The sequence below is a fragment of the Cyprinus carpio genome, chromosome A16 (assembly GCF_018340385.1).
Source record: "Cyprinus carpio isolate SPL01 chromosome A16, ASM1834038v1, whole genome shotgun sequence".
Lineage (NCBI taxonomy): Eukaryota > Metazoa > Chordata > Actinopteri > Cypriniformes > Cyprinidae > Cyprinus > Cyprinus carpio.
In genome coordinates this window covers 9,137,444-9,154,197 of record NC_056587.1, presented here as the reverse complement: position 1 = coordinate 9,154,197, position 16,754 = coordinate 9,137,444, and the positions used below count along the sequence as shown (strand labels likewise).

At 38.6% G+C, this 16,754-nt stretch overlaps 1 protein-coding gene across 3 annotated transcripts in view; it reads left to right on the top strand.

The window, feature by feature from the left end:
• Positions 1-16,754, top strand: part of LOC109104745 (cell adhesion molecule 4) — a 126,614-nt gene that overhangs the window by 71,596 nt on the left and 38,264 nt on the right. The window contains exon 1 of one of the 3 annotated variants that reach the window (XM_042772450.1): positions 13,346-14,789. The exons of 1 other annotated variant lie outside the window; for it this stretch is intronic. In XM_042772450.1, the coding sequence (XP_042628384.1) occupies positions 14,708-14,789 (82 nt within the window). In that variant the 5' untranslated portion in view covers positions 13,346-14,707. Of the gene's footprint in view, positions 1-13,345; positions 14,790-16,754 lie in introns of those variants that run through there. One more of the 3 variants, XM_042772452.1, reaches the window with a different exon arrangement.

Sequence of the window (16,754 nt, the reverse complement as noted above, 5' to 3'; positions counted from 1 at the left end):
ATTAGCTACTACTCTGGAGCAGGGTCTAACCAGCGCAACTGGTACTACATGTGATGTAAGTAGACATTGATTGGCCAGATGCTTACAAAAACGCCCTCACCTGCCATTATTTAAAACGCTGTGTAAACATACTGTAATCATTGTATCAACTTATTTCACAAGTCTGGAGAACAGCGATAGATGAATGGACGCTGAAGTGCAGGCACTTGTAGCAAATGTAGCACTGCCAATTGTCGTTGGACATTCTTAGTCCTCCTTTCTGTTCTTTCAATCGCTTTACGTATACGTAGACATTCCATGTCCATTATTGTGAAACCTGCGAAACACAACAAAAACACAGCTTCGATCACAGCGTCCTCCATCCTCCTGTTGTTAACATTGTTCTTATTTGTTTTCATTGTTGAACGCCGCGCACAAATGATGTCGCTGTCGCCCGGCTTACGTCACTTCCTAGTACACACTGTCGGTGCGAATGTTAAAGTATTTATCTATATATCTACTCTTACATACAAAATACAGAATTCAAAATAACATTTATTTATATAAAGTGATGATAAATATAAAATATTTCAAAATGTATATTTACTATAGAGAGTCATATCTGCCATTATTATTGGTTATTGGCATAACAAGCAAGACTTCAACAACTTTACCACAAACCAACTGGGAGTCAACCAACTTCACCACAATGAGCTCTTGTCAACCAGCATTGCTTCATCTGTGTAGGTGAACACCATTGATATCCGCCAGCTGAAAAACCAAGCTGACACTAACCATGGAAATTCATTCTGGTCTAAGCTGGTCTTGTCAGCAGCATTCATGCATGGTATCTTATTTCTCCTTGGCTTAATCTCACTCTTAGCCTATTCCTAATGGATGTCCCCCCCATCCACCGCTCTCTCTCTGGAGTGCAGCATCATTACTGTAGCTTCATATGAGTTTTCATTGACAGTCAGTTGCTGGGTTCAGCAATAACAGTGGTCACAGTTCTGGGCTCCTGAGGGCCCCAGTCTGAGCTTGAGAGTGTGTGTAAAGCAGTATTGATTGTGCACAGAGACGAGTGAGCGTATTTTACATCCTGCTGTGATTTCTCTGCCCCTGGTGCTCTTTGTCGTAGATATATGAGGTCCTGTATAGGTGCTGATGTGAAGCCTGATGCGTAATTCAAAATTTCTGTGTGGCTCTGCTCACTGTCTGCTGTTCAGAAAATCTATATATATTTATCTGTTTGGGTTATGAGATAAAAAGTTGGTGTGGGTGAGTATGTGCTGTAATGTGTGTTTCTACCTTGTCACCTCATACCAGCTGCTGTCTTTCTATTTTTCTTTCGCTGTCCTCTGCCTGAACTCGGCTGCTCAACATAGCCACTGCCTGACACCTCAGCCATATTAATGACAGCGAGGAGATAGAGAGAGATAGAGGGGGGAGGGATGGAGGGATGGAGGGACAGGGTGATGGAATAAACCGGAAGCAGAGGAGGAGAACTGGATAAACTTATATAGTGAGAGACTGGGGCTAGTTGTCACACAGAGAATTTGTCATAAGTGTTTTCTCTAGGTTTTGTATGATGGTTTTGAGCATCTACTTCAAATAATTATCAGGTTATTGTTATCGTCCATAACATAATAAATATTAGTGCACCACCAGTGTTTTAAAAATCATCAATTTGACATTAAATATAGTTATTAACTGCAATATTTGTTGAAAAAAAAACGTTTTTTTTGTATTCTTACCCCATGCACATTGTATCAGTTCAGGGAAATGTGATGTATTCAGATTTTTATGTTTTCTCAACTATTGTCTTAATAATTGTCTTAGTAAAACTAATTTCTTTTGTCAATTTGAACTTGTTTGTTCACTAAATGCAAAATGCCTCATTCAGCCAAAAAAATTAAATCAACTGCAGATTTTTTTTTTTCATCAAATTTCTTAGTAACACAATAAATTAATATTTTGGTGGCATATGCTTAGTTTTATAGAATACTTAATGTGTTAGAAGTACATTGTTATTTCTAGAATCCGTCATTGTATATAGAATCCGTCATCTTACAAACACAATATATCTGGGCTATAGTTTTAAAAGGTTGTACAAAGAGTCAGCAAACAATAATCTTGTAACAGTAACCACATAATTCATTCATTCTGCAATGCATGTTGGTAACTCAAAAATCATTTCAGCATTATTGCTCAATATGAAATTCTTTGTTCAGGAAGCTGTGTTTGACTAGTTGGGTCAGCATTTGGGAGAATTCTATTGATCTAATATGGGTTTTTTAAGTAGTTTCAAGTAATTCACATATATTATTGTTTACTAATCAAAAAGTCCTGTCAACTGGAAAATATGTAGTTGCTTTTTTACAGTGCAGTGTGACTACATCCTAGTCCTTGTATTATGTTGCCATAAAAGTCCAATGCATGTTTAATGACCTGAATCTTTTAACTGGACGATGGAAATGTTGTTGGAAATGTTCAACAGCTATTTTGCAGCCAAGATGTTAATGTATGTGCTTATACACAGACACTGACCTTCAAAACTAAACCTACCCAGGGAAATATCCACCAGAGTAAAAAGTGACACCAAGCATGAGTGTCCCCACGGACACTCCTCTCTGTATACTTGGAAGAAAAAAGCAAAAAAATGAATAAGGAATGAAATATGTTGTAGATTATGCCCAGAGCTCTTGTATTTTCTGATCACTGTGGAACGACTCAGGGGATCGACTCACCTGATTGGCCGAGAGTGCTGGTGTGTGGCCGGAGCACAGAGGCTTGTGAGCGTGCTGATAGGCAGTTGCTTGGCGACTGTGTGCTTTATGCTGAATGACATGCAGCCAGTGCCCAGCTGTGCATGAAGAAAGAGAGAAAGAGGGAGAGAGAAAAGAACAGACAAATGAGAGGAGAGAGAGAGATAGCAAGGATTTACCTGCCTGGCTTATGCTAGTAGAAGAGATGTAATAACTATAATTACAGCACAATTTAATGCATTAAACAAAGAGATTGATGCCACACCTACAGCTAGGAGCTTGTTTGAATCTGTGAGTGTGTGTACGTGCATAGAAATGTGTGTGTGTGTTGAACTAATAATAAAAACCTAATGAAAGCATCTAAAAATATGGTGTTTGTGAGTTTAAATTCACACATAAGCACTTTTTATATACAGAAAAAACATTTTTTTTTTTTTGTCAAATGGGACAAACAAATTAAAGTCTTCATTAGTGTGTGTAGTAATAGTTTGGAGCTCTATATGTAGAAGCAAGCTAATGAGCCCTGTGATTAATACACACAAACACAGACACAAAAATAGAAGTCTTTGGTGCAAAGAGATACACACAGACGAAACATAGGGATAGTAGCACAGAAGGGGAGATGTAGTGTGTGTGTATGTGTGTGTGTAGGTGGGAGATAATAATGCTTTTGAACAGCCAAGATGTTCTGTGTTCTTGGCTGCTGACTATCTGATAGCAACAGCTTGAGTTTGACATGAAGCTCTGTAGTAAAAACTACAGTGCATTATTTATCAAAGAGCACCTGTATGCTGAGGTCACCTTGCCCAGAAACTGTCCACTTCCTCATAATGATGAAGGGAAGATGGGATTGAAATAGGAGAGAGGAAACATGGATGATGAAACTTAAAAAAAAAAAAGCTGGATTTGGAAGAGTTTAGTTTTGTGCGTGACATGTAGTTACATTTTGGCACAGTTTAATGTGTGAGTCCAGAAATCTTCAGTCTTTTCTGTGCCGTAAATGTTATTTCCTTAGCTTTTATGAGACTATATTTGTTCATCAATTAACTGAATAATACACTGCACAAATGTACTTCAATACAGGTCTGTCTGCGGTACTGAGGGCTGCAGCTGCCAGTGCTCATTTACTGCTTTATTACCAATTGTTTTACTGTTTACGGTGCTATTTGCATTGGTGGTGTTCTTTTGAGTTATGTGTTATGTTGAATGTCACCTTGTGCTTTTGTGTGCATCATTGCTCTGAATAGTTTTCATCTCTTGGGATATTGTCATCCTGACAAATGTGTCCCCAGTAGTTCAAGTTTTGTCTAACTGTGATTTCTGTTACTCAAGTTTAACATTATTGGTATGAGAGAGATGTTCGTTTAAAAAAACGTGACCAGATATAAACTTGTATGCTTTTTTCCTCATTATTTCCAAAACATTAAAATATTTCAGCATCTTTAAATATGCAAATTAACGTGAATCTGGATAACTAATTTCCATATAGAGACGGACCCACTCATACACAATGGAAAAAATCGCAACACTTCTTACAGTTAAAAGAGCCAGTTGCCTTTAGAGGCATCATAGTGTTAAGGACAATTGGTTGTCCAACCAGAAGCGCCAGGAAGAGTAAATCTGTTTGATAACATTAATTTTTGTGATTATGTTTGGTGCCACGGAAATTACACGCTTCACCTTTAAGGAAGACAGCTTCCTATTTGTGAGGTTGCTCTCTTGATCTGTAATCTACATAGACATCTGTCTCTCTCTTTGCCTTCGCCTCGCTCTCACACATCCAGTTCACACAAACACACACAATCTCATCTATTTTCATTACCAAATATGTTTCACCTGAATGCACACTGAGAGACTGATTATAAATCTTACGTTTGAGCTTTTTGAAACAATGATTCAGGCATAACAATTTTCATAAACATCTTATCACCCACTTTCTTTTTCTCTCTCTCTCTCTCTCTCTCTCTCTCACACACACACACACACACACCATATGTGCCCATGGGCAGTACAGAACTACGGTAATTGAACTGACATACCTACAGTGTATTAATACAACATTAATATGGCTGGTGTGAATGAGAGAAGAGCTGGAGACATAAAGACGATGACTGGAGAGAGAGAGAGGGTGAGTTAGAAATGAGAGCAGCAGAGCAAATCAAAGCCAAATTAAATGGATTTGCATATTTCAATGAACGCCGCAGGTAGGCCTTCTAATTATTTCATTTTCCCTCAGCACTCATTTCCTCACTTGTTCCTCTTAGTTGACAGATGGCCTGTTGGACTGTTAAAGATGTGTACTTTAGCTCCAGACTTATTTTTTTTAGACCGTTCCAGCGGCTGTAGCTCTCAGTTATTGCTAATGATGTACTTGGTGTTGTCCATCCTGTCCACTGTCCCAACATCACCCAAATTTATTTTGTGTCTCGGCCTCGGTTCAGGTATTTGTTTTTGGAAATCTTCCTCTTTCAATGAAACTCTCCCCTGAGATGGTTTCCCATAATTCAGTTTAATTCAGTTCTCAGTCTTTGGCCGTGACTGCTCACACTGTTGGCAAATCAATGAAGTGACGGTTAGGCAACCCAATATTTGACAAAGAAACAGCAATGATTATATGAATATTAGTCATAAATATTGTATCACATCTCACTGACATGATGAGAATAATTGAGTATGGGTAGTGTTTTGAGATTTAAGGGGGAAATGGATAGTTTTGGTCCATTGTTTATTGGATGTAGATGTTCTGGACACGCTGGAATTGTAATGCTGGACACACAAAAATATGTGAGTGATTTGAGTGTGAGTGTGATTGTGTAAAAAGCACATTACTGGTGTATATTTTGCACCAGTAATGTCCCTAATACAGCAAAATCTAATGATGTTCCGAGGTTCCAGACTCAGGCTTTGGCTGAATGCATGGTTATCACTAGGACTGCGGAAAAAAAAATGGTATTTGTTCTAATGTTACCAATATTGATTCTTAAAATCAAGCAAGATCAATTTTGGAACAATGTGAGGGTGAGTAAATGATGACAGAATTAATGTTTGGGTGAACTATCTCTTTAAGTTGATTTTGCCAGCTGCACGGAAAAAACAAACATGCAACCAGTGTAGTTCAATGACGTACAAATGACTCTTATGAACTGTAACTATTTGCAAATTCAAAAACATCAAAATCCAAGCCAAAAATAAAAAAATTCAAACCAAAATAAAAAAAATACCCCTGAAACACCTTGTTAGTAGTTCTACATGTAATTGATCTGCAGAATTACAAAGCACACCAAAAGGAGCTAATCTCTCCAAACAGAAAACACTTGCCTGAAACGCCTCATTTGTAGTCCTGCCATTATTTCTGTGACTTAGTTACGTCGCCATATTTCATGTTTGCATAATGCCCGCCCACTGGCTGCATTGGTCCGCCTTCAAAGAACAGCTTGGTAAGCGATTTCGCGATGTCCAGGAGACTATGCTATTTCACTGTGAAGGCAAAAAACATTGTATGAACAGACACTATAGTTACTGTATATTGTTCATAGCTGAAAACCCGATTATGGTAAGGAATTTACATTTCTGTCATGTTCTCTGTGTGGAGAAGCAATCACAACAGACTAGGTCAGCTGCAGTCAGATCAGACTTGGGTTTTTAAGAAAGTGAGTTTTAAGGTAAAAGAGGTGAAATGTATTCTAGGAGACCCCAAAAATACAATTATGAACTGGTAAATGAGCATAATATGGGCACTTTAAAAACGTCTGAAACATGAAGGTCATTTTGGACATACTGGACAACAAAATGGACATTATAACTGAAATATACTCAGTTAAAACTTATTCGTATTTAATCAAATCAAACTGAATCACCAGCTTGTGAATCACTATCGAATTGAATCAGGTAATCTGTATTGATATACAGCCATAGTAACAAATCAGAGAGAGTCAACCAATATATTAAAAAAGCTCAGTGCCTGTCTGTCACCAATCTTCTAACTCTTTAATTCAATACCGTGTATCTACGGATACCTTATTCTTACAGTACTGTCTCTATTTCTGTATCTCTGTGAATCTGGGGATATTCTGCATCTGTGTCATACGTCTCTGACAGTGAGGATGCATTAAGTGAATCTGTATTCAGTGTCTCTGACAGTGACGACATATTCTGCCATTTCATAATCTTGTTTTGAAGCCCAATAACATTATAACTTGTATCATGGTTGGATTTTATTCTTTCAGTATTCCAGGGCCATTTATATTTTGTTTTTGTAATTTGATTTACTGTGATTTGTATTGGGTCAGAGAAGATGTTACTGATTTTCTGTTTTATATATATATACATAGGTTTCAGAACCCAAGAAAATACATTATATTCAGCAAAAAACACAAACAGAACTTTTCACCATATTTAGATTCACATCCTGTATATTTATTCTGGATGACATACATCGTTTTATATTTATAATGACTATTCGGCCTAGTTTTGTCTGCATGCATTTGACTGTGGGTAATAGTGCAAAATATACCAGATGACCAGGACACAGATGTAAAACTGGAGTTTTGATTGATTGATTTTCTTATTTATTTATTTATTTATTTAAAAATACTGTAAAACGTGTTCTGGAGAATGCCCCTCCTTAACATCTGGATCATTCATTTTAGATTCATAGTGCACATACACAATAGCAATAAGATCCCTTTCAATAATTTTTCTTCGTAATTTAATTGGAATTGGAATTTAATTATGCAAGTTGAATAATGAACTCGTTTTAATCACTCTACTACTCTCAACAGTCTGGATAGGTCTAGAAGCACAACTCTTGATTAATTCTCTTGAAATTGTGATTACATTTTCTTCCCATGATTCCTCATCCCACTCCTCTGTCTCGTTTTAACATGATCATGTGCTCTGGCTTTTGCTTTTGCTTTTCTCTTTCAGACACTTCCACCATCTTCATCCTCACAGCATAAATGTCAAATTAAATGGCTTTCTCTTTGTTTCACACACTCTCTCTCTCTTTGTTGCCCTCTCTCCTTCTTTTCCCAGCATGCTGGCTTGTATAAAAGGTTGTTATGTGAGTTAGGTGTTAATTGGTTGCTGAAGTCCATTAATATTCTCCTTGTGACTTTGCTCATCAAGAGCCAAGCAGGGAAAACTGATGAGTGTGTGATTTTGCTCTAGAGAGAGAGAAAGAGAGTGTGCGAGGGAGAGAATGAGAGAATGATGGAGAGGGAGGAAGAAAGAGCAAGGTTCAAAGCCTTGCTGTAAGGTCACTGGCAGTTATTTAGAAAGAAAGGGACAGAGAGACAGTCTAAGGCGGTGAACAGAGAGGGCGATAGACAGAGAGAGAAACACTGTTGATAAAGAGACACTAAAGGGCACCTTTCAGAGAGGAACAGAAAAGGAAGATTATGTTATCGTATGGAAAGAAATAGTCCCTTTGTGGGCTGATAGATTACTGGCAGAATAGGGATGAGATGGGAAGGCATGAAGAAAACAGTTTGGTGATCACGTTCTTGTTCTCCTGTTCCTTTTGATAAACAACATGCAGTGCTGCTCAACAGGCTCTGATCCAAGTGAGAAACAGCACAGGCCGGCTCTCTCAGAACCTGCGAGAACACTCTTCCTTCCTGTTGACCAACTTTATTCAAGTGTGTTTGTCGCTCTGCAGGAGTGTGTACTTACTAGCTGAACCCTGACCGTACTGCAGTGCAAATGCAAATGCACAAATGTTAAAATGTGACAACTGATATCAAATATCAATGGAATATTTATCAAATCAATCATAATTCAATCAAAAGTTGTAAAAGTTTTAGAATTGGTGGGGGTTTTGACATTGCATGGTAGAGTATCTTATATTTAGAGTACATTTAATCATTTACCAGATGTTTTCTCCGAACAAACTTACAAATGAGGAACATCACAAGCAATTTATCATATTAATAATGTTGCTTTTTCAGTAACAAGCTACTAGGGAGTATGTAGCAGTTGTAGCATGACAAAACAGCTATATCATATTTGTCACACTGTATCTCACATGCTGGTTTACAGCCTACTGGCCTGAGGCAATGATCAAATTAAAATAAGTCTGATTCATTTTTAGTGAATCAGTTCATTCGGGAAATTTAAACAGAAACTATTTATTTTATTATTTTTATTTAATTTAATTTTTATTTTTAGTAAAAGTTTCAGTATTGACAGCTTCATTATAATGGAAATGATTCGGAGCGTTCAGTTCAGACCGAGTGTTACAGTGTTGTTGCTCTTAGAGGGGTATTTAAGTGTTCAGTGCTGTAAACAGCCTGTGTGTAGGGGTGACTGGGGTTAGTTCATCTCCAAGTGCTTTAATAGCATCCCACAAATTGAGAATTCAGCAGGACTTGGATTTCTGTTTCGTCTGTATTTTTGTTGTTAGTCAACTGTGTGCGTGCACCTCCGAGTTTGTGTGTGTGTTTGTATAAAGGGTGATAATTGTGCTCATAGGTTTTGAGTTCGTGTGAGGTTTTAATGAGAAGAGCTCACAGGAAGCTGTCTGATTGAGTAATGGCTGCCGGCTTGGCATAAAAGCCTGGCACTAACAAACAACAAGACTCAGAAGGAAAGAGAGAGAGAAAGAGTGCCAAGAAAGTCTTCCACACACACACACACTCAGTGCCATGCGCACTTGTTTCGCTCCCTCTCGCTCTTACTCTACGCCCTTCTTCTCCTCCAAGAGACTTAAATTCACTACTCCCCCACCCACACAAATTATTATATAGCCTGAAGGACAAAACGCAAATTTAATCTGTGATAAGCAGAACATAGGATCAGCGCATCAAAAATACTCTGCACCTTTTCTGCTGATGCACCAGGATTCCTGCACCCACGGACACCCACAATCCCACCTGCAGCCTCGGGCTTTCCTGGACTGAACCGTTGGTGCTAAATTAAGTTTTAAGAGCCTTAATGTCTATGGTATCACGAGCAGCAGAGTGTGTATGAGGCATGCATGAGTTTTTAACAGTACCCTCATGCAACTGTTAAGTCATGTCCCTTAAGTGTTTTGCAACATTGGGTCTGGTGTGATGCCAATGAAAAATGAAATGATTGGGATGCAAATGAGGTTGGAAGAGCAGGGGAGTGGACTCGTGCTGAACACAACTGTAATGAATTCACACAGCTGCATCAGCAGTAATAAAGCATATTAAGGGTGAGACGATGAAGTTAAATGACATCTGTGCTTCTACAAAAGTAACAATTTTTACACAGATGGACGTGGCTGTTTAGAGACATTGTCAGGAGTCATCCAGAAAAGTAGTCAACTAGTTGGTGTGTTAATGTTACCAGCGCACACACACACACACACACACACACATGTATTTATATAGCATATATGTTAAACAGGTGAATGGATGGGTGGGTAAGTAGATACAGAGATAGATAAGGTGGATAGATAGGAAGGTAGAAAAGTAGGTAAGCAGGTTTGTTGAATGGATAATAGGTAGGTGGTTGGATGGAAGGGGGATTGGTTTGTAGATATGTAGGTGGGTATGTAGGAATGTTGTTGGATGGACAGGTGGATAGATAGGTAAGTAGATCAGGTGGATGTTTATATGGATTGATGGATAGATAGGTAGATGGGTGGATTGGTGGATATGTAGGTAGATAAGAATAGGGGGGTAGCTACAATGGGTATAGAAAAAAATCACCATCCTTTTAAATAATCACAGATGGACGCAGTTTTTATTTCATCCAGTTATATTTACTCATTGCAACTTATAACATCCAAGTGAAAGATATAACAGCAACATGTCAGAAAAAAATAATGAAAGAGTCAGGAGGAAGCTGTCGGAGAGGCGACCAAGAGGCCTACAGCAACTCTGGAGCAGTTGCCAGAATTTATGACAAAGAGTGGTCATTGTGTGCATGTGACAATAACAAATTCTTCACAAATGTGGCTTGTATGGAACGGTTGCAAGAAAAAAGCCACTCCTCAAGAAAGGCCACACGACTGAGGCCATGTCCACACGTACACAGGTATTTTTATAAACAGAGTTTTTCTTTCCTCCGTTTTTAAAAAAACCTCTGTCCACATGAAAACGCAAAAGCCTGCTATGAAGCACTTTCAAGAACATGCCAAGCCAACAGGTGGCGATATAATCTCAACCGTAAAGCGATGTTGGCCAATCAGAATCCTGAAAAAGTTTCCAGTAGGCGGAGATAATAGAGACACCGCCACACCTCGTTCTTGTTCCGAGTGTGTCTCGAACCTGGGTTTCCGGCATGGGAGGCGGACACACTAACAAGAAGGCTAAAGACTGCAGCCACTAGCGTCAGTTGCTAGTAGATCAGGGGAGTGAGGTTTACCTGCACAGCACATACTCCCTGGCCTCCATTACACATGCTCTGACATCACAAGCCAAAATCTCTGGTTTCACAGTCTACATGATAACACTGCAAACAGAGTTTTTGAAAATCTTTACCCTGGCAGGAGTTGCGTGTGGACGAATGGCCAAACCACATAGAAAAAGCTGCGTTTTGAAAATACCCGCATTCGTGTAGACAGGGCCTAAGCTTTGCCAAAGCACACCTTTAAAAAATTCTGAGGCAGATGAGAGTAAAATTAAATTATTTGGCCTCAACAGCAAAAGATATGTTTGGTGGAAATCCAATACAGCTTAAGTGGACGTTGCCAAATACTGTCAAATTATTTCAGAGGGCATGTCCTTGCATGGCCTAGTCAGAGCCCAGACTTAAACTCCATTAAAAATCTGTGGAATGACTTGAAAACTGCAGTCTACAAACAGTCACCATCAAATTTAACTGAACTTGAGCAGTTCTGTAAAAAGGAGTGGGTCAATATTGCAAAGTCTAGATGTGCAAAGTTAGTAGAGACAGAGACATATCCCAATCTTGAGTACCTATATAGTAGTATTGCATCCTTCATATCTCTGAAGAGTCTTTAGTTTTATCAGATTTATTAAAGAATGATACAGCTTTACTATTCTCTCTGAAAACAGCCGAGCTCCTGAAGGCATGCCGTGGGCAGAGCTAAAGAGTCCCAAACACTTACATTCCGATTGCCAACAAAACACCGAAATTTGATGCAGTTTTACTCACCATCTGTTTAATCACCATCCATTTTAGCTCATGACTGGGATCTTTTATCGCTGGGACCGCTACATCTTTCAGTATTAAACAATGTACAAATCCAGTGTCGAACTGGGCTTTGTTTATAAAACATTTGTCACCGAAATGATGGGAACAAACACACATGTGCGAAACTCCATTGCTGTCCCGGAAAAACAAACTGCATCCACTGTTCCCTTAATTCTTTGGGAAGCTGAAAAAGGTTATCTTTCCCTCACATCCAAAAACACACTTCTTTGGAGACATTCTTCTAGAGCAAGTCCAGTGCAGTGCTGCCGACGACTTCAATAACCTGAATGAAGCACGTTGACTGGCACGCATTCTCGCTCTATTTTCTGTGTTCACGCAGTCTTCCAGGAGAAGAGCCCATACAAAGAAATCCACCCATCGTAATGTCATGAAGAACCATGCTTGAAAAAACTTTCATCAGATACTTATTCGAACCCAGAAGGAGTGTATTTGGCACAGAAATATTCTGTCATACATCCAAGTCATTTTTTTTTTTTAACTTTGGCTATATTTAGCATGAGAATCCAACTCTTTAACAGTATAAATAACAAATAATGCATGAAATAGCATTAGACCCCCCCCCCAAAGCAAAAGGTGGTTCAACAAAATACTCACACAAGGGGGTGATCCTTTTTCCAACTCAGTGATTCTATTTAGTTTTTCTGACATGTTGGTGTTATATCTTTCACTTGGATGTTATAAGTTGCACTGAGTAAATACAGCTTGATAAAACAAAAACTGTGTCCGTCTTCATTTCAGGCTGCAAAGCAACAAAATGAGATCATTTTATTACAAATTATATTTTCTATACCCACTGTAGATAGGTGAATGGATGGATGGGGTGGATTGGTAGGTAGGGAAATAGATGGGTACATGATGGATGGATGGTTAGGCGGATAGATAGGTAGACGAATAGATAGGATGATGAATGGATGGGTAGGTAGATTGACAGGTACTGTAGATGTATATATGGATGGATGATGGACTTTTTTCATGCAGAACCTGGATTGAATTTCTTTGAATCAATCAACTAATTGACTAGTCTGTCCACATTCGCACAATCTTGCTATCCTCTCCCTTAGTCCTGTATGCACACACTGGATACTGTTCACACATGAATACACACATTTATGTGCACACAGCTTAGTATAGTACAGAATCTACAGCACGTTGCAAAACAAAACGCATTCATTTAGAACATTCCCTCGTGACCTTGTGAACACTCTTTGTATGCCAGACGGATAAAGACTGATCAGAAAGAAGCTGACCCAGAGAGCTTTAGCAAAACACAACCAACTGTAGAAGTGAGACTGAAAGACGAAGCTTACTGACTGACTGATTGTTTTGCTTTATGAATGAGTGCTATTATGGAATCTTACCCTCCCCTGCCCTTTACCAAAATAACGATATGTGGGATATGCATCTGCCAGCACACACACACACTCAAGTATATATACAAGGGTTCTCTCCCAAATTGTGTCAGTGCAGTTTTAGGAGAGGTTACACCAACATCAAGCAGATTACTCAAGGAGTTTTGGAGTAGAAGAAGAGAAAGAAAATAAACAATACTTGCAGGAATTAGAGGACCTTCCACCGATGGACAGCTCAAAAAAGAAAGAGAAGGAAGAAAGGAAAGGAGAGATGGATTAACTTTGACTCAACTTTGGTGGAAGTAGGGAAGTTGTGTGACGACTTTGGGGAAAATCGAATGGAATCAGGCAGTTACCTGAGGCACAGATCTGAAGTTGTGGTCCCACACAGTGAATATCAGCCCTGCCAATCACTGTGTGTGTTAGTGAGGATCCCGGCTGTGCTCAGTATCACGGCGTACTTAGAACACTAGTATGAGCGGTTGTTCTGGGCTTTAAGACACCTGCGCACACGGTGTGATAACATATAGCTCTTTGTTAGGGATCATTCTGGACTTCTGAGCCGTTTCAGCAAGTTCCTACTATACATGGTTTTCAGTGTTTTAGAGCAGAACCTTGTAATATTTCATACATAGATGTGCGGTATCCAATCTCAACTTCAATTCCATGTCAGATTGGTTATAGATTTGGTTATATGACGCAAAACACATCATTAATCGCCTACCTGTACTTCCATTATTGCGTGCAGCCCTTTCTATAGTCGCGCAAATGTGGTCGTTTAACTTCTTATAGTCTGAATACTCAATTTAAATCTGGTGAAAACAGTTTGCAGATTAGAAAGCGCATTGATTTATAATTGTTTCAGTGAGCCAGAGTCTGGTTGCGGTATCACAGTGTCTTTCTGGTACCGAGGTGTGCGTTATGACGAGGTGAATGTCAGCAGGCTCTGCCTCACCACGAAAGAGAAAAACAAACTCACAAAGGTGTGAGGAGAACAACAAGAATTTCATTAGCGAAAGCTTTTGTGGGATTCAAATCTGTGATGTGGTTAGCCGGCTACCGTTTCAGATATAAACACAACAGCCTTCTGCATAACAAGTATGATATTATCTAAAAGTGACTATTCCATTAGTGTTTGCAACATTTGAGCTTAGTCTTTGAGTGCTAATAAGTGTTTTGACGGCAAAGTTAAGTGTGGAAATTGCCACACGATAGGATTTTCTTTTCACTCTTAAACATGGAGGATTGTTTTAATTAGCCGCCTTCGGTTGGTTGTTATCGCATGTGATATTAGTTGCTTGAGGATTAAAACGCAGCCGCTAAAGTGATTTAGTTAACCCTGCACTTAAAGAGCACTGGTGTTTAGTGTAGTAATTTTGCTGCGGTTTCAGCTGTGTAGCGTGTGCTGAATTGTGCAGTCATCAACCACAGAGGCCTCATTGATCAGCTACCGAGCCTCAATACACAATGAGACGAGGCCAGCGATCTCTCCTCCTCTCCTCCACTCCATCCCTCCTGCTGCGATCCCTCGTTCTGCTCTCCCTCTGCCGTGAGTTGTCACATTTCTTGCTTTACTTCTCCATCTGTCTCGTTCCTCAGCACACCTTGAAATGAATCTTTCTCCTTCTGTCTATAACCTTATGAAACCCAAAGGTTCTTTCATTTCTCTTCCTCTTTCTCATCTCGGTCTCAGCCTCTTTGTTCCTCTTTATTTTCACCGGTCCCCTTCTCCTTAGACACTTCTCTCTGTCCTTCCCCTCACTCTGCCTCAGAGGAAGATAATTTATGGGAAGGAGCGAAGAGATGCGTGTGTGACAAGAAAAGAGAATACATGGAGAGGAGAACAGAGACAGAGTTATCTGACAGATTTATGATTGAGGGATCAGAGAGGAGTATGGACCAAAGACAAAAGATGGAAAATAGTGGCGTCATGTGCTTTTTTCCTTCTCTTTTTTAAATGGGCACCAGTGGAAGTCTTGACTCACTCAGTGCTTTAGGCAAGAATGTACATATATATATATATATATATTTTTGTTGTTGTTTTTGTTTTACAAATTACCTGTTGGATAAGTAAATGATAGAACAGATATTTCATTTGACATGCAAAGAGACATTCAAATCCGACCTAATAGGCTCTTTTGAAATAAAGCAAGCAAAATTGCAGCAGAACTTGACAGCTGTAGTAATCAACTTGCATTTTCATTGTATGGAAATGATTTGACATTTTGATAATGATCCTTTTGTGCTCCACCAGAAAAAGGGCATATGAGCTTGGAGCAATGTGAGGGTGGGTAGATGATGACAGATTCTATTCAGTGAGATTGACCACATTTAGATTGCTGCAGCAATTTAGATAAACACTTTTTCTTTTTAATTATCAATGAACTAAATAATGTTTTTGGATGTTTAATTGTACATGTTCATTTCCCATTACTTTTACTATAATCTAACGCTCACTTAAACACCAATAAATTAATAACACTGTTAAATCGAAATGTTAGCTAATCTTGAAATCTCAATATTGAGGCCAAATTCACATTTAGCATTTATTTATTCATTTATTTATTTATTCACATTCATTCATCTAGTGTAGAATTTTAATATCAGCCATTTACCAATAATTGTTCATAATTATTTTTTAAGGTTATTACCATCTTTTGGGTGTCACGATTGTAATATTATGCAGCTTTTGAAATATGTCAGATTCTGCACTACTTCTTAGTCACTTATCAATCAATTTGTGACATCTGAGTAGGTGAACTTGAGTAGGTTAAAACAGCCAGATGTTCTTGAATTCACCAAATTTAGACTGCCACCTTATTCGGATGGTAATTGTTTCTGATCTGTAAAAATACATTTACATAGTTCCTCAGTGATAAAACTCATGCGATTGGATAATAATTTAATCACTGTGGAGGAGTGAGTTCTGTGATCCTACAAAGCTGCAAGTTCAACATGGCAATACATTTAATAATAGGAAATTAATATTAAATTAATTTTTTATTCATTCATTTAAATGTAATTTTTATAATAGGAAAATTGATGCACTATGGTTTAATGTCTTTCTTGCATTGTATCTCTCAAAATGATTGAGAAAAAGTGGAAACTAGCAGAAACGAGTTATGCAGCCTCTTATTTATTGAAGGCAAACACTTGACTACTTCTTTGACTGCTAGTAAAATGGTTAGTCATGTGAGCCCTAATTTATATGAATAATAACTTGTATAACTTGTCAACATAGGAAGAGCAAGATGAAGAAACAAAGAAGAGTAATGGCATGTGGAAAACTCACAGAGATCAGACATCTTGTAGAAAGAAAGGAAGAGAGGAGAGTGGTAAAACAAGAGCCTGAAGTTGAGAGGGAATTGTTAATACAACCTTTAAAATGTGCAGAACACTGGGGAGGAAGGAAACGGCAGTATAACAATGAGGAGAACGGGACGAATGAGCAAGAATATAAACTCTGTAGGGACAGAAAGGCAAAAATGAAGGAAGGAGATATGACAGTGGTTTA